Source organism: Callorhinus ursinus, unplaced genomic scaffold, assembly GCF_003265705.2.
Source record: "Callorhinus ursinus isolate GAN/ISIS: 27379988/994484 unplaced genomic scaffold, GSC_fseal_2.0 scaffold43, whole genome shotgun sequence".
Lineage (NCBI taxonomy): Eukaryota > Metazoa > Chordata > Mammalia > Carnivora > Otariidae > Callorhinus > Callorhinus ursinus.
The window spans coordinates 3,333,121-3,349,841 of record NW_027397105.1 but is presented as its reverse complement, the minus strand read 5'-3'; the positions used below and the strand labels follow the sequence as shown (position 1 = coordinate 3,349,841).

Genomic DNA, 16,721 nt, shown 5'->3' with positions numbered 1-16,721 from the left:
CAAGCCAGAGACAGGAAAACTCTAGAACGACAAAGTAGGTTTGAAGGATTGTACATGCAGGTAGCAGCGATTTAAAAGAGGTGATAGAGAACTTTGATGGAGAATGAAAACAAGCAGAAAGAAGAGTCGACGTCCTGGTCTGAATTTGGAAAAGAGCGGTTGGATTTTATGAAGGGGTGTGCAGTTGGGGCTCGCGATCATTCAGAACTTCTGCAAATCAGAACCAGTTTCCCCATAGAAATTAGCGTAGTTAGTGACTATTTACCGGACACCCACTAGGTTCTAGACGCTGGGAGAGTGTGGTGACCCGGATGATAGGCCAGGTCCCTGCCTTCCTGACACATTCTGTAAGGCAGTGAAGCCGGACTGTGGGATAGAGTTCAGTAGGGGAACGGCTCTCCGCAGCGGGCCCGTGAAGGGCTCTTCGAGAAGGTAGTGTTAGAGCTGGAATCTTTAGCCAGGGGAAGATCTGAGAACTGAATAGGTCTTCTGTGACCTTTGCCAACGTAGGCACAGTCAAGCCTGATGGCCTCTCGTTTTTGTTTTTTCCCCCGTGAGGTCAGGTGCAAAGTGAGTAAGAGGCACCAGGGTTGGGAAGGTGGTTTGAAAAGGGAAAGGTTTGCAGAGGAGAAGCCATGAGTAAGGACATCCCAGAGGAGCAGCCTGGAGAACCCGGCCGAGACCGCAGCATGGGGGGTGTGGGAGTGAGGGGTCACAATGGGTCCGATCACCGGCTGACCTCTCAGATTTGAGCCTGGGGTGAGTTTTGGGTGCCACCTGGTGCTGGAAATGGATTCCGCCAGGGTTGTGGGGAACTGCAGTGTGGAAGGGAGCCAGGCGCCCCTTCTGCCAGCTTCTTTGCCTTGACTCCCCGTTTGGGACCTTGCGGGTTCCTGCAAGGAGGAGAGAGGAGAGAAATACAAGGGGGAAGGAGACTGTGGGCAAAAGAGAGGGAATGAAGGAAAGACACTTTAGTTTGTTTGTAGCCATTCCTCAAGATGATTCTAAGACTTTGTAAGTGTCTTTTATTGAGTTTGTTTATTTTTTTTTTTTTTCCCAGCTGAACTCGGGGACCCCGAATGTTGTCTCAGGTTCTCTTCAAAGCATGGCGCCCCCCCCCTTACTCTTTACAGAAGGACAGTCTGAGTTCTGGAAGCATTAAGGTCCCGGCCGAGCTGGGAATTTGGGGTAGAGGGGTGGAGGAAGGGTTCCCACCCCGGACTGGAGTTGGAGCACTTGACTGTAAAGAATCCTAGTAAGATGGTGGGGCCGCAGGTAGCCCCGATCGGGAGGGGTGTGTACTGGGTATTGGGATTCACCCGTCAGGTGAAGTGGAAAGTTGAGGTGCCAGGATGTAGACACCATAGTAACTTGGGTCGGGGGGGACCTTTGGACACATTTCTAGAGATGAGCTCTTAACGTGTGTTCATTTAAATAAGTTACTTTGCTAACAGTACTTTCATCAGTTCCTTATGTTTTCTTTGGATGGATTCTCCCCAGCTTCCCAACTTCTCAGGTCATTAATTTTCATCCTCTTTTCGTAATAAAAGCATTTGAAAACTGTAAATGTCTCTCCTCTAATACAATTTTAGCTCACCTCACACATTTGGATGCGTGGTGTTTTTATTACTCGGTCCTACATATTTTCTGTTTTCTGTTATTTCTTCTTTAACGTATGAACTGTTTAAAAGGATACTTTAAAAAATTTCTAAATGTGGGGTTTTTTTAAGTTACCTTTTTATTACTGATTTTTATTTTTTTGAAAGATTTTATTTCTGAGAGAGCAGAGGGAAGGGCAGAGGCAGAGGGAGAAGCAGACTCCCCGCTGAGTGTGGAGCTGACACTGGGGTTGATCCCGGGACCCCGAGATCATGATCTGAGCCAAAACCAAGAGTCAGACGTTCAACCGGCTGAGCCTCCCAGGTGCCCCTTATTCCTGATTTTTAAATGAATTGTGTTGCATTCAAAGAATACAGTTCACATAGTATCGTTACTTGTTTTTGTTGAGACTTGCTGTGTGCAGTGTGTCGTCCGTTTTGATGGGCGTTCTCTGTGTAAAGAGCATTAATTAATTCTGTTATTGTTGGTTATGGGGTTCTGTCTGTGGCCATCAGAGTAAGCTTTTTAATTCTGTTTAAATCTTCCTCACTCATTTTTGTCTGCTTGGTCTATTAATTACTGAGAAGTATCTTAAAATCCCCCGGTGTATTTTATCAACTAAGTGTATGCATCACTAACCAATGTAGTTTATTCTTTCCTGTTTATGAACTTTTATATGAATGGATGAACCTCACGTTGTATAACCTTCGTCACGCAGCGTTACATTTTTAAGGTTCATCTATATTGCTTTGTGTTGGTATAATTCAGAAGTTCTCAAAGTGTGGCCTGTGGACCCTCAGGGTTTCCCTAAGACTCTTCCAGGGGATCCGTGAGGTTTTAACTGTTCTCGTAATGATTTGAAGGCATGATTTGCCCTTTCCACTGTTGGTGTTGGTACTGATGGCACAATAGTACTGGTGGGGAAAACCGCATGCATCTTACCGTGAAAAGAGGCAGTGACCCCAGGCTGTACTAGTGATCATTTTAATCGTTTCACGTGAGAACGTCCTTGAGCAAGCAGGAGAAATGATTGATTTTATGAAATGTCAACCCTAGATTACACATCTTTTTAATATACTGTGTGAAGGGCGCCTGGGTGGCTCAGTCGGTTATGCATCTGCCTTCAGCTCAGGTCATGATCTTAGGGTCCTGGGATTGAGCCCCGCATCAGGCTCCACGCTCGGCAGGGTGTCTGCTTCCCCCTCCGTGCCGCGCCCCCCCCCCCCGCACATGCTCTCTCTTTCTCCCTCTCAAATAAATAAATAAATAAGTAAATAAAATCTTAAAAGAAAATTAGGATTTAGGGAAATTTATATTTACCACTGTGAATGTGACAAGGTTGTCAACACTTGAAACCCTTGCTGATGAGATGGATGGTGACATTAATGACTTTTTTTTAATGTCATAGAGTAAAATGTCATCATTTGGAAGACTTGCATAATTCATTGAGCCAGTGTTTTCCAGACGATGTGTACATTGTTACAAAATCACGCATGGGCAAAAGATTCTTTCCACACACAAGATAAGCCGGTGGATTTTGATGTACAACAGTATGAAAGTTCATCGACAGGATTTCAGATGCCACATTGCATCAGATCTTTAAGAAATTCTCACTTGCCGTGTTTGGTGTAGCATCAAGGAGGTTAGATCCACGATTGCTTGGAAAGGCAGTTAAACCACTTTTCCAACTAAATATCTGCGTAAGGCTAATTTTCTTCATACGCTTCAACCAAGACAACATAGCACAACAGATTGAATGTGAAAACAGATATGAAAATTGAGCTAGTTTTGTTAAGCCTGATAATAAAAAAGATTTGCAAAAATATAAAACAGCACCACCCTTCTCGCTTTCGTTTCAGAAACGGTTATTTTTCATGAGAAATGTTACTTGTGTTAACATGTGTTGTTATTTTAAAACGAATGCGCATTTGTAAAAACTTGTTTATATTTATAGTTACATAAAGCAAAATGTCTTTGGAGTCTTTAATGGTTTCTAAGAGGGTCACAGGGCCCTGAAATTAAAAAGGTTGAGTTACTTCGTTCCTCGTTACGGCGTACTGGTCCCCTGGAAGCTTCTTGACACACTTTATCCACTCAACTACTTTTGGGCATTTGTGGACACAGGCACGCCTTTCTGTAAACAGGTGGAAATCCTGGGTGGTCGCGTATGCATCTTTCTAACTCATGCATTCAGCTTTTCTGGGTAAAGTCTGATGTAGTCAGATTCCAGCAGGAAACAGAAGGCCCTCGAACCGGGAGTTTTGAGAGCTTAACAAGGGGGCAGTTTACCAACACGTGGGCAGAGTTCAGCAAACAGCTGAGGGCTAGGGAAGTGTCCTGGCGTGGTGATGGCCTGGCCCTTGCTACCGCCCCCATCTTTAGAGGCAAGATGGGCCTGAGCTGCTGCCTCGGCTGGGGGAGGGTGGCTGTGTGGGGAGGCCTTCCCCATATTTGCTGGGGCCTCCTGACCACCAACAGAGAGGGGCCTTGGAGGGGTGGGCAAAGGTCCTGACTTCACTCTCCTCCCGCCCTTGGTCTGAGAGGAGAAAGTGATGGTGTCTTTCTTGGGGTTAGCCTCGGTTCCTCTTGGAATCGGACACTGTGTAGGGGGTGACGTGGGGAGACAAGATTCATCTTTTTCCCCAATGGCTGTCCAGGTGACCCAGTGCCCTTTCTCCACTGCTCTGAAGGGCCACCTTGTCACGGGTCAGGTGCTCCTAAGTTCACGGTCAACTCACTGTCCGTGTGCCTGTCTTCTGGCTGAGATCCCATTGTCTCTGTCATTACGGCTTTCTCCTAAGTCCTGCTCTCCAGCCTGGTGAGTGCTCTCATTTTTGTTACTCTTTAGGGTCGCTATAGTTGTTCCAACATTTGTGTTTCGATGTAACCTTAGAACCCGCTTGTCCGTTTCATGCACCCCGGCGGCCTTGCTGGGATTTTGTTGATTTCTGCAGATCACTTTGGGAGAGAAATGAGGTCTTTACAATATTTGATGTTCGAGTTTGTGGGTATACCCACTTACTTAGTTCTTAACTTTTCACGATGTGTTTTAATGGTTTTCCCTGTGGAGGTCAGTACATCTTTTGTTAGATTTATTTTGGGGTATTTGATTTTGTGGATGCTATTTAAATGGTGGTTTCAGCATTGTTTTCTTTTTTTTTTTTTAAGACTTTATTTATTTGAGACAGAGCGAGAAAGTGAGAGAGAGCGAGCCTCGGGGGGGAGGAGGGGAAGAGGGAGAGGGAGATGCAGGCTCCCCGCGGAGCAGGGAGCCCGATGTGGGGCTCAATCCCAGGACCCCGAGATCATGACCTGAGCCGAAGGCAGACACTTAACCGACTGAGCCACCCAGGTGGTCCAGGGCTGTTTTGTGATTGATGCCATTATGTAGAAGTACAATTGTCATGTTGTGTTTTGTTTAATTTTTTTTATTTTTTTATTTTTTAAAGATTTTATTTATTTCTTTGACAGAGACACAGCGAGAGAGGGAACACAAGTGGGGGAGTGGGAGAGGGAGAAGCAGGCTTCCCGCGGAGCAGGGAGCCCAATGCGGGGCTCGATCCCAGGACCCCGGGATCATGACCTGAGCCGAAGGCAGACGCTCAACCAACTGAGCCACCCAGGCGCCCCCTTGTTTTGTTTTAAAGATTTTATTTTTTAAGTAATCTCTCTGCCCAACACAGGGCTCAGACTCAACCCCGAGAACGAGTCACATGGTCCTCTGAGCCAGCCGGGCGCACCCGGTTATCATGTTTTTTACAAATAAAATCTTACTAAGATTACTTATTGGTTATAACAGTTTAGCTGAAGATTCTTTCGGATTTTCTATGAACATGCTTATGTTGTCTACGAATAATGACAGTTTTATTTTTCCCTTTCCAGTTCTTAACACATTTCTTTTACCTTCTTTCTTGCACTGTCTAGGACCCTCCGAGAAGTGGTGATCTCAGGCATCTTTGTGTCATTCCTGATCTCGGAGAGAAAGCTTCAGCATTTCCCCATTGAGAATGATGGTTGCTTCCGTTTTGTTTTGTTTTTAATCTTCTTTATCAGATTAAGGGAAGTTTCCTTCCGTTCCTAGTTTTTATCCCGAATGGATGAACTTTTTAAATCCTGATTGGATGTTACTTTAGCAGATGTCTTTCCAGCATTGAGTGAGATGATACTGTGATTTTTCTGGCTATTTTGTTATTGTGGTGAATTACATATATTTTTGAATGTTAAACTGACCTGGCAAGGACCAAGTATTCTTTTTACGTACTACTAGATTCCTAGATTCTGCGTGCTAATATTTTGTTGAGGATTTTGCATCTATATTCATGAGTGAGATTGGCTTAAAATTGTCCTTTGTTGTCAGTGCTTGTTATCTTTTGCTATCCAAATTATGCTGGATTTAGGAAATGAATCCGGGAATATATCTCATTCTTGTGTGTTCTCAGGCACTGTTTAGATGGGATTTATATTATTTCTTTTTTAAATAAGACTATAGTTCTCTTGGGAGGCAAGTTTTTCTTTAATAGATGTAGAACTTCTCAGATCTTAGCTGCTTGTGTCAGGTTTTTTTTTTTTTATGTGTCAGGTTTGATAATTGTGTTTCTCTTGGAATTTCTCTGTTTCACCTAAATTTTCACATTCATAGGCATAAAGCTGTTGGTCATTCCATCTAATTTTCTGTAGGATTCATAGTGATAATGCACTTTCATTCCTGATTTGCTGGAGTCTAACCAGAGGTGTAAGTCGTAAGCTTTTAGCTATATACTCTACAAGTGTTGTCATTACGGTTCAGTCCAAAATAACGAGGGTGCCTTCATTGTACCTCATGGGTTGTTTAGAAGTAGATTGCTTAATTTCCAAACATAAGGGGATTTTCGGGTTTATTTTATTTCTAATACAGTCCCCTCACCCCCACCCCGGGTCAGAGACTGTAGCCTAAAAGAGTTCAACCCTTTGAAGTTTGTCTGCCTTCATATGGTCCACCACGTGCTAGGGTTGGGTGAGCGGTCAGTGTGCACATCCTGCAGCCCTCGGACACGGGGTCCCTCGTGCGCAGTGTCGCTCAGTCTTGTATATAATCATGGCTTTCCGTGGTTATCTGCTTGTCCTCTATCGGGGACCATCATTTTTGCTGTATACGTGTTGAAGCCATGTTATCACATGCAAATGTAGGATTTTTCTATCTTTCTGGTGAATCTTCATGAAACGCTCTTTCTTTAACAGTGACGCTTCTCGGGGCGCCTGGGTGGCTCAGATGGTGAAGCGTCTGCCTTCGGCCCAGGGCATGATCCCAGGGTCCTGGGATCGAGCCCCGCGTCGGGCTCCCTGCTCCGCGGGGAGCCTGCTTCTCCCTCTCCCACTCCCCCTGCTTGTGATCCCTCTCTCGCTGTGTCTCTGTCAAATAAATAAATAAAATCTAAAAAAAAAAACAAAAACAAAACTGAGCCACCCAGCTGCCCCTCTCTGTTTTTTTAGAGAGAAGGGAGGGAGGGGCGGGGTTGGGGGGAGAGAGCCTCCAGCAGACTCCCCACTGAGCGCGGAGCCCGAGGGGGGCTCGATCCCGCAACCCCGAGATCACAAGTCGTGCGCTCCACCTGTGGGGCCGGCAGGTTCTCCTCCGATGTGCTTGGGTCGAGTTTTCTTCTCCAGATTCGGCTTGGAGCTTGGAGCATTTTTGTCTGTGGCTTGATGCCTTTGGTCAGTTTTGGAACGTTCTGAGCCGTTGTCTCTTGCCCCACGCCCTCTGACCTCGTCCCTGGACTCCAGTGCCTCGAGCCACCTTTTCACCGTGTCCCATGGAGCTTCCCATAGTTTAATCCCGTTCCCCGCCCTGTGCTTCAGCCCGGATATTTGCTTCTGATAAAACGTGGAGTAACTGATTTCCTTCTTGAGCTGTGTCTAATTGGCCATTAAACACATCTGGTGAATTTCTAATTTCACTTAGTTTGTGTTGCAGTTTTCATTTGGAGTTTTCTTCTTATGATTTTTTAAAGGCTTTTTTATGGCTTCTTTTTTATGGTTTTTCTTTTTAATGGTTCCCAATTCTCCGGCAGAATTCTCGATCACGTTTTTTATTCACTTGAACGTGTCCAAGATGATAACACAGGACGACAGAAACAGACTCACGGGGGTGTGAGTATTACCTTGGATTATAGTGGCAAGTGTTGCCCCCTCTGCCAGTAATCGTACGTGAGAAACTGGGAGGGTGGTTTGCAGCTCTTGGTGACACGAAGCCCGTTCTAGAGTTTTGCTCTGGGCGGGCAGTCGAGCCAAGGGGACGAGCACGCGTAGCTCACCAGGGGTTGACATCCCTCCTGGCTGGGCTTTGGGCCATGCGAGGCGCCGTGTTCCTGGCACACCCCCAACTCTCAGGGTGTAGCCGTCAGGGGCCCCCGGGGGGAAACCTGGGGGGTGTTCACCCTCCTCCTGGCCTTGGGCACTGCTCATCACCCTGCTCAGCCTCGTGCTTCTCGGCCATGGTGTTTGGGGTTTGTAACTATCACCTGCGGAAGAAGGAAAGAATGATTCTGTATCACCAAATACTCAGTCACTTTCACAAGGTCCGTCTTTCTCATCAACGTCTGTCATAGTTGGTTTGGTCTTTTTGCATCAGGGTCCAGGCGTGGTCACCGTATGGTAATCAGTTGTCCTGTCTCTGGTAATCTATACATTCCCCCTCTTTTTTTTTTTTTTTTTTTTTTTTTTGAAGAAACAGAGTCCGTTGTGCCGTAGAACCTCCCATATTCTGGATTCTGTTGATTGCTTTCACACATTCGCGTCCAGAGGCTTGATCAGATGCAGATGAAAGAGACACTTCATGCCAGGGTCTCTCACGTTGTGAGGTTGAGGTTGAGGGGTAGGTCCGTCTGAGTCTGGGGTTTTGTCGGCTGGATTCGTGTGTTAGGAGTGTCCTTGCGTGCCATTCACCCCTGGATCTGGCCGCCAGTGGGGAGCACTCTCCAGATGCATCCTCTTCTTAGAGCCCGCACACACACATGCACACACGCGACAGTTTCAAGTGTGTTTTTTGTTTTTTTTTTTAAGATTTTATTTATCCATTTGACAGAGAGAGAGCCAGCACAAGTGGGCAGAGCGGCAGGCAGAGGGAGAGGGAGAAGCAGACTCCCTGCAGAGCCGGGAGCTCGACACGGGACTCGATCCCAGGACCTGGGGTCATGACCTGAGCCGAAGGCAGACACCTAACGGATTGAGCCACCCAGGCCCCCCTCAAGTGTGTTTTTGATGTTGGCTCTTTTTACAGAATTTTGGCCTTTCTTCCCCCAAAGAAGCAACAGTGATTACTATTTTAGTGATCTTTGCTTTGCTTTCTCTTTTCATCTGTCCTTGACGTGTTTTTGTTGTTTTACCCTTGTGCCTTCTTTCCCTTATTATTGTAACTTCGGCCTACTTTTCATTAAGAAGGACGCTCTCAGGATAAATAATGTGCGCACTCTGTTGCTGCATTTCCGGACATCCATTCTGCTTCCTATTTTCTCCACTGTAGATTTTGGTTCTTTATTTCAGATGACTCCTTACAGCTTTTCCTTGCTCACCTTCGTCACTTCTTTTCCCGTATGCATTTCTGTTCCAGTATGTGGAGTCCCTGCTCTAAATCTGTTTCCAAAAGTATTCTTTTAGCTTATTTTATCGGTGATTTCCATAGGTAAATTCTTTCTCTGAAACCTCTGGGTGATGATGTTTTCCTTCTTATATCAGGTTTTGTTTTTTTGTTTTTTTTTTTAAACACATACGTGAATTTATGTCAGTGCAGTGTTTACAAACGGTGTGGGTGACCTCTCCTTCTGGGTGGTGGCCTCACGGCCCCCCAAGAGTTCCGGGGGGCGGGGAGGCAGCGTGTGTGAGGCCCCCAGTTTGGTCCCATGTCCGCTCTGTGCCCTGGCCTTGACCTCCGCACTCCCTCGGTTCCTGGTTCCGCATCCTTCGAACCTTGAAATAATGTGGGCGCAGATTCCTGTCTTCCACGGAGGCCTGGCACACACAGGGTGGGCAGAGTCTCCCGATACTGGACAGGAGATGGGCATTCCAGGCAGAGTGATCCGCATACGTAGAAGCCTGGAGGCGTAAAGCGGCATAGCATTTTTAAAAAATGGCAGGTTTTTTGGTGCAAATGTGCTTGTCTGTCTCCCTTAGGTCAGCTATGCAGTGACACGAGCTGGTGTCTTAAAGGCTGAGCAGACACCCCTCAGGCCTTTGAGCTTCTTCAGAATGTTCTCCTGGCTTTCAGCATCGGTGCGTCTGGCTCTCACTGGGCGTTCTCCTGGGTTCGCCTGCTGTGGCGAATCCCCTTTCAGCATCCCACCATCTCAGTATGCTCCAAGGGGGCTCATTATCATCCCCGTCCAGCAGTAACATTTCCAGCCTCTCAAGCTGGCAAACGTGAGGCTGTCGTTAGCTTGCATCTTCGGTGGTTTTTATACTCAGAGCTTCTGAGTGCCTCTGCGTCTCCCCCCCCCCAGCGTTCTCGGGACCTACCGCTTCCCTCTCATCTGAGCCCTGTCCCTGTGCTGGGACTGGTGCAGTAGCCTCCACTCCCCGCATCTCACATCTTGCCCTTCAGTGTCTTTTCCGTGGAGCTGCCGGATCTGTGCTTTTACAAACACGCTTCTTCCCTGCATCCCCCGCCCCCGAACCTCTACTGGCTGATCACCTGTGCAGGACACACTCTGAGTTGTTGAGTCCGTCTTTCTAAGCTCCCGCCGCGCACATTCCATGGTACAAACTACTCTGAGTGAGGCTGAGCATCTCGGTCTGCCTTGGCTATATCCTGCCACCCAGTTTTATGTTTTTTTAATTTGATTTTATTTTTATTATTTTTTAAAAGATTTTGACACAGAGAGAGAGAGAGAGACAGCGAGAGGGAACACAAGCAGGGGGAGTGGGAGAGGGAGAAGCAGGCTCCTGGCTGAACAGGAAGCCCGATGCGGGGCTCGATCCCAGGACCCCGGGATCATGGCCTGAGCCGAAGGTGGACACTTAACCACTGAGCCACCCAGGTGCCCCCCAGTTTTATGTTTTAATAGGAATTTCTTTATCCCTCCTCTTGACCTTTAAATAATCTTTAAAAGAACATCAGAGACCATTGACATCTGAATTTCATACCTCATTTTCCGGTTTCTGATGAGATGGCCGTGACTTTCAGGGTGTGGGGTTGGTTGTACGTTCTGCTCTGGAATTTCTTTTTTTTTTTTTTAATTTTTTATTGTTATGTTAATCACCATATATTACATCATTAGTTTTTGGTGCAGTGTTCCATGATTCATTGTTTGTTCATAACACCCAGTGCTCCATGCAGAACGTGCCCTCCTCAATACCCATCACCAGGATAACCCATCCCCCTCCCCCCCTTGCTCTGGAGTTCTCTCCTGTTTACAATCCTGTTCATCCTTCTCCCTTCCTTTTCCACTTTCTTTTTAGTGCCTTATTTTGTGTCTTGTTTGTTGAGTGTATTTGTTGTCTTTGTACCTAGAGTGTGTATTTCTTGAACGTAGGTAACATCTTGTATGTGTTTTCAGACACTGAATGAAGCCTAATTGGAACGTCAGAGTCTCAGAGACCTATTTTAACAATGTATCACCCACCTGCCATGTGCCTTGGGGAAGATAAAGGTGACACGATATTGCTCCCATTATCAGTTTCTACAGGAACCTGGTATTGGAGCCAATTTCCAGATAGTTCAAAGGGAGCTCTTGAAGCACTGAAATTGAATAATATATTGCATGTAAACATTTTTTTACTCCCCCTCATTGGCAGGCACGGGGTACTGATGATGATTTAACCTTGTACTCATATTTGTGAGACTGAGTCATCTTTGTAATCCTAGATCTCAGAAAAGCACCCACCACGTGGGAGACACGTATGTTGGAATGATTTCTGATTTAAATGTCGTTATGAGGGCACCTGGGTGGCTCAGTTGGTTAAGCGACTGCCTTCGGCGCAGGTCATGATCCTGGAGTCCCGGGATCGAGTCCCGCATCGGGCTCCCTGCTCAGCGGGGAGTCTGCTTCTCCCTCTGACCCCTTCCCCCTCATGTGCTCTCTCTCTCTCATTCTCTCTCTCTCTCAAATAAATAAATAAAATCTTTAAAAAAAAAATGTCGTTATGACCTGTTACCATGCCATACATGCTGTGGGATGCTAAACTGAACTTGCACATTTTGACTTTCTTGGGGTTTTCTGTTTGTGCGTTTGTTTTGGTTTTCGTTTTTTTCTTTTCGGCCGGTCTGTAATTTACCTCTTAAGACAGTGAAGTGTAGGGGCGCCTGGGTGGCTCAGTCGTTAAGCGTCTGCCTTCGGCTCAGGTCATGATCCCAGGGTCCTGGGATCGAGCCCCACATCGGGATCCCTGCTCCACAGGAGACCTGCTTCTCCCTCTCCCACTCCCCCTGCTTGTGTTCCCTCTCTCACTGTGTCTCTCTCTGTCAAATAAATAAAATAAAATCTTTAAAAAAAAAAAAAGAAAGTGAAGTGTAGAATGTGTAGCTTCGTGACAGACTTGATCTCATTTTTGAACAGAAAAATGAGGTATATATAAAAATTCATTGAGCTGTATCATTATGACTTGTCTACTTGACTGTTATACAAGTGAAACTCGATAAAATGTGAAATCGAGGTTGCCTGGCCTTCATTTTCTCACCCTTACTAAGACCCCTGGCTGGCCTGGGAGCAGGTGCCAGCCACGGTGGTGGGGACCTGAGCTGCCTGTATGAACACAGCTGTTGCTGAGAAGCCCCTCGTGTTCCTGGGAGGCCGGTCCTGGCACTGGACACCATCAGTCCCCAGCCTCTTTACTGTCCTCCTGCCTGGAGACATGGTCACCCAGGTCCCCTCGAAGAGAAGGCCTGCATCCCGGTGCGATGGGCTGCCCTTTCCAGACGCCTCGGGCCCTCCTGCCACCATCCCCAGGGGCAGTTCGGCATGCTGTCCTCAGAAATCGTTCTTAGTGAACTGAGAAAACCCCCCAAATCAAAAGCGCTCTCCGTATCAATTTTGAATAGTGGTTATCATGCTGATCAGGAAAGGTTTGTGTGTTCAGCACTAATGACTCTTAAAAATTATCGGAGGCCACGAGGCACCCAGCTGGCTCAGTGGGTGGAGCACATGACCCTTATCTCAGGGTTGTGAGTTTGAGCCCCATGTTGGGTGTCGAGATGACTTAAAAACAGAACCTTTAAAAAAAAATTACGGAGGCTTCTCCCCAAAGAGCTTTTGTGTGGGTTATGTTTATCTGTATTTGAAATGATAGCAAAGTTAAAACATATTTATGAATTCACTTAAAAATAGTAAACCATTGATTTCTTTAAATAAATTCATTTAAAATAAATGTGTGACAAGGTAACGTAAGTAAATTATCTTTCATGAAAAAGATAAACTGTATTTTCCAAAGCAAAAAAATTAGAGAAGTTTTACATTTTTGCAAATCTCTCTAATAACCACCTTTTCAGATCATTGAAGGCCCCTGTTCCAGGCGCTATGTGGTTTCTGGCTGTCTGATCTGTGCAGAGTTTTTTGTTTTAACTCTGTATTTTATTTTTCTTCTAGACTTACTCTGGACTCTTCTGCGTAGTCATAAATCCTTACAAGAATCTTCCAATTTACTCTGAGAATATTATTGAGATGTACAGAGGGAAGAAGCGCCACGAGGTGCCGCCGCACATCTATGCCATCTCTGAATCCGCTTACAGATGCATGCTTCAAGGTAACTGGAAGTGCTAGTCTCCTAAATACTCGGTTTCTGAAGTGTAGGTTAGGGTTTTTGTATGCGTCCTGATGTGTTCTCCAAAGGGCTTTAAGCTTAAAAAAAAAAAAAAAAAATTAAAAGAAAAGTCCTAGATGTTTATTGTAGAAGAATTTTGAATTCTTATAATTCGAACGGGCAGTGTCGTCATTTTCTGGAGGAAGTTAGGATTGCCTTCCTAACTACTTCATGTTCATTTTTTCATTAAAAAGCATCTAGTTTTTATATACATTTGCTCTCCATCTACTACGAGCCAGTGTGCTCGAAGCTCTCCTGCACTAGGTATTAGAACCCACAGCAAGAGCCACGGGAGGAATAATAGGAAAGGTAGATAGAAGCTCTGCTGGGGAAAGAAAGATCATAAAATATTTCTGTCTTAAAACAAAAGTTAGAAAGCACAGAGCAAGTTGGTTGATCTCGACTGTTCACCTTTGGATTGAGGATGAAATATAAATTGGAAGAGTCATTCGTTTGCATCATGACCTAAGACACGATGGTTTATGGAGGGACATTTTCCTGAAAACCAGAACGTAGCAGTTTTGAACGCGTTTCACATTATGGCTTGAAAAGACTGCATTAAACGTGGGCCTTCTGGTGCCATGTGAGATCTGTAGTTACGCTCCTTCTCCTTTCATCTTTTAAAAAAGAAACTTGATAAAGTATAATAAGACCGATTGGTTCTTTTTTTTTAAGATTTTTTTTATTTATTAGAGAGAGAGAGGGAGCAGGACCAGGAGGGGAGGAACAGAGGCAGAGGGAGAAGCAGGCTCCCCGCTGAGCAGGGAGCCCGATGTGGGGCTCCATCCCAGGACCCTGGGATCATGACCTGAGCCGAAGGCAGACGCTTCGCCAACTGAGCCACCCAGGCGCCCCAGCTCTATCGGTTCTTATAAAATAGGTGGGTGATCTTCAGGGAACGAGAGAAGCTGCCTCCACCTGTCACCGCCTTGCGGGTCTCGGAGGCTAGGTCTGAGTCTGAAGGGCGGAGTGAGGGCGTTCACCAAGTGCAGTGCCCACCCCCCACTTCTCGTCTTGTTCACACGTGCATTAGACCAGATCCCTTGGCAAACAGGAAGTACTTCAGACCTAGAGGAGCGTCATCGATGGGAAAGGACAGGTGAATATCCAGAGTCCGTTCAGGCTGAAAAAAGATGAAGTTTCACACCCTTTCTTAGTTTCAGAGCCGGAGAATCCTCAGAAATGCCTACAGCTGTGGTGAGTTGCTGATCGTGGAGAAAGGATGGTCAGCTGCTTTGCTTTTGGGTCTGCGTCTCTGTGAAGAAGAATAAGCCGTATATGCACAGAAAAGCATTTCTGTGAAGGAGCAAACTTTGCCTTATAGGGGAGAAGAAATTGGAGAAAGTGTACTCCTTCTCTGTTGAATCCATATTTGCTCATCGAAACGAGTCCATTCTCTCAGTCGAGATGGTCGACCCCGTCTGGTCCCTGAAGTGTTATCTAGACAGGAGTTTCCAGAAGGCGGGGGAGAGGGCAGGGTCACAGGTACAATTCTAACTTTTCAAAAGGCCAAGAAGCTTTAGGCTGCTGAGCTTCGCATACCTGCCAGGGAAGATTCTAGAATCTATTGTTAACAGCCTAAGTACAACATGAAAATATGCTGCACGTTCCTTTAGCTCAGTGGGAAGTGAAATTATAGCGGACAGCATTAACAGAGAATCGTGCCATTCCACGCTCTTCCGTGATGTCCTCATGGCTGTTTGCAGAAAAGGTGCACGGAGGTGCTGGGTGGTGATGGAGGCTGTCCAGCTTCGCCAGGGTGTCCACCAGCAGGTATCCCGTTGGGACATTTTTATCAGTATACCTAAAGATGAGGGAGACATGCCCATAAAATGCATAGATGATGTGAAACGTCACTGCAATAAATGCATTTGATGAAAAGAAACAGGATTTTTAAAATTATCTTGACAGGTTGAAGGGAAAAATTGAATCTAACAAAATAGTTAACAGTGATTAAATGATAACGTCCCATTACCGGGTTGCCAGAGCAGCTATATGCATACAGAGCAAGGAGGATGTGGCTTACCAAGCACATCATATTATCACCGATATCATCATTAATGCCAGAATGAACATTTATTGAAAATTACTGTGTGGCCGGCACTGGGCTAAATGTTTCATGTGCACGATGTAATCTGCAACAACAATCCTATAAAGTCGAAAGAATTGCTGTCCCTATTTTACTGAGGCACAAAAAAAGTTAAAAACTTGACCCAAGAAAATGTAGATAGTAAGAGGTTACGAGCTAGGGTTCAAAACCAAGGCAGTGTGACACATTCTTTTCCACAATAATAAAACTCCATATGAAAATTAAAAAGAGGGGCGCCTGGGTGGCTCAGTCGGTGAAGCATCTGCCTTCAGCTCAGGTTGTAATCCCAGGGTCCTGGGATCAAGTCCTGTGTCGGGCTCCCTGCTCAGAGTCTGCTTCTCCCTCTCCCCCTGCTTGTGCTTGCTCGCTCGCTCTCTGTCAAATAAATAAATAAAATCTTTAAAAAAAATTAAAAAGAATTAGTTGATAGTTTTCATTACATAATTGAAAAGTGTGACACAAAATACAAACAAACCCCCCCCCACACACACACAGTTCCATCACATTCCGCTCTGTAGGTCGGGGGCTACGTGCTGACGTCCGTCCTACACAACACAGTTGGGTTGGGACACACGTTAGTGTAGTCAAAAGTATGGCTTACACTAGCTACCAGAGCTGCTCCATGTAGGCTTTCAGTTACCAACGTGAGCAAAGCAGCTAAATGCCACTGGGCCAGTGAAGAGGATCAAAAGCTAGAGAAGGGACCAGGGGAGGATTCGGAGCATAGCGTCCCACTGAACAGAGTTTGCTTCTTTAATGCACAAAAACAGAAGAGAGCTGACCTTTTCCCCTAAGTTTGGATTCTAGGGGATTCCATATTAATAAAACACAGAGTGTGTCTGGCACGTAGTAGGTGCTCAAGAAATGAATGAATGAATGACAGTAGAGTTCTTGGACATACACTTGATGGCAAAAGTCACAAACTCCGTTCTTGTTTAGATTTATACTGAAGTAAAATATACACCTTAATAAGTGTTTCATGTTTTTTAGGGTTAAATGGAACTTTAAATTTAAAAAATTTTCAATCACGCACTGTTGATATATAGAACTATTTTAAAAATATACGGGTTGGTGGGCACCTGGGTGGCTCGGTCGTTAAGCGTCTGCCTTCGGCTCAGGTCGTGATCCCAGGGTCCTGGGATCGAGCCCCGCATCGGGCTCCCTGCTCCGCGGAGAGCCTGCTTCTCCCTCTCCCTCTGCCTGCCTCTCTGCCTACTTGTGCTTTCTCTCTCTCTCTCTCTCCGTCAAATAAATAAATAAAATCTTT

General features: G+C 45.8%; 1 protein-coding gene across 6 annotated transcripts in view; it reads left to right on the top strand.

Moving 5' to 3' along the window:
- Window positions 1-13,152: 13,152 nt before the first annotated feature.
- MYH10 (myosin heavy chain 10) overlaps window positions 13,153-16,721 on the top strand; it is a 100,785-nt gene continuing 97,216 nt past the window's right edge. For all 6 annotated transcript variants that reach the window (XM_073881680.1, XM_073881679.1, XM_073881677.1 and 3 more), the window contains exon 1: window positions 13,153-13,308. In XM_073881680.1, coding sequence (XP_073737781.1) covers window positions 13,227-13,308 — 82 coding nt within the window. In that variant the 5' untranslated portion in view covers window positions 13,153-13,226. The remainder of the gene's footprint in view (window positions 13,309-16,721) is intronic.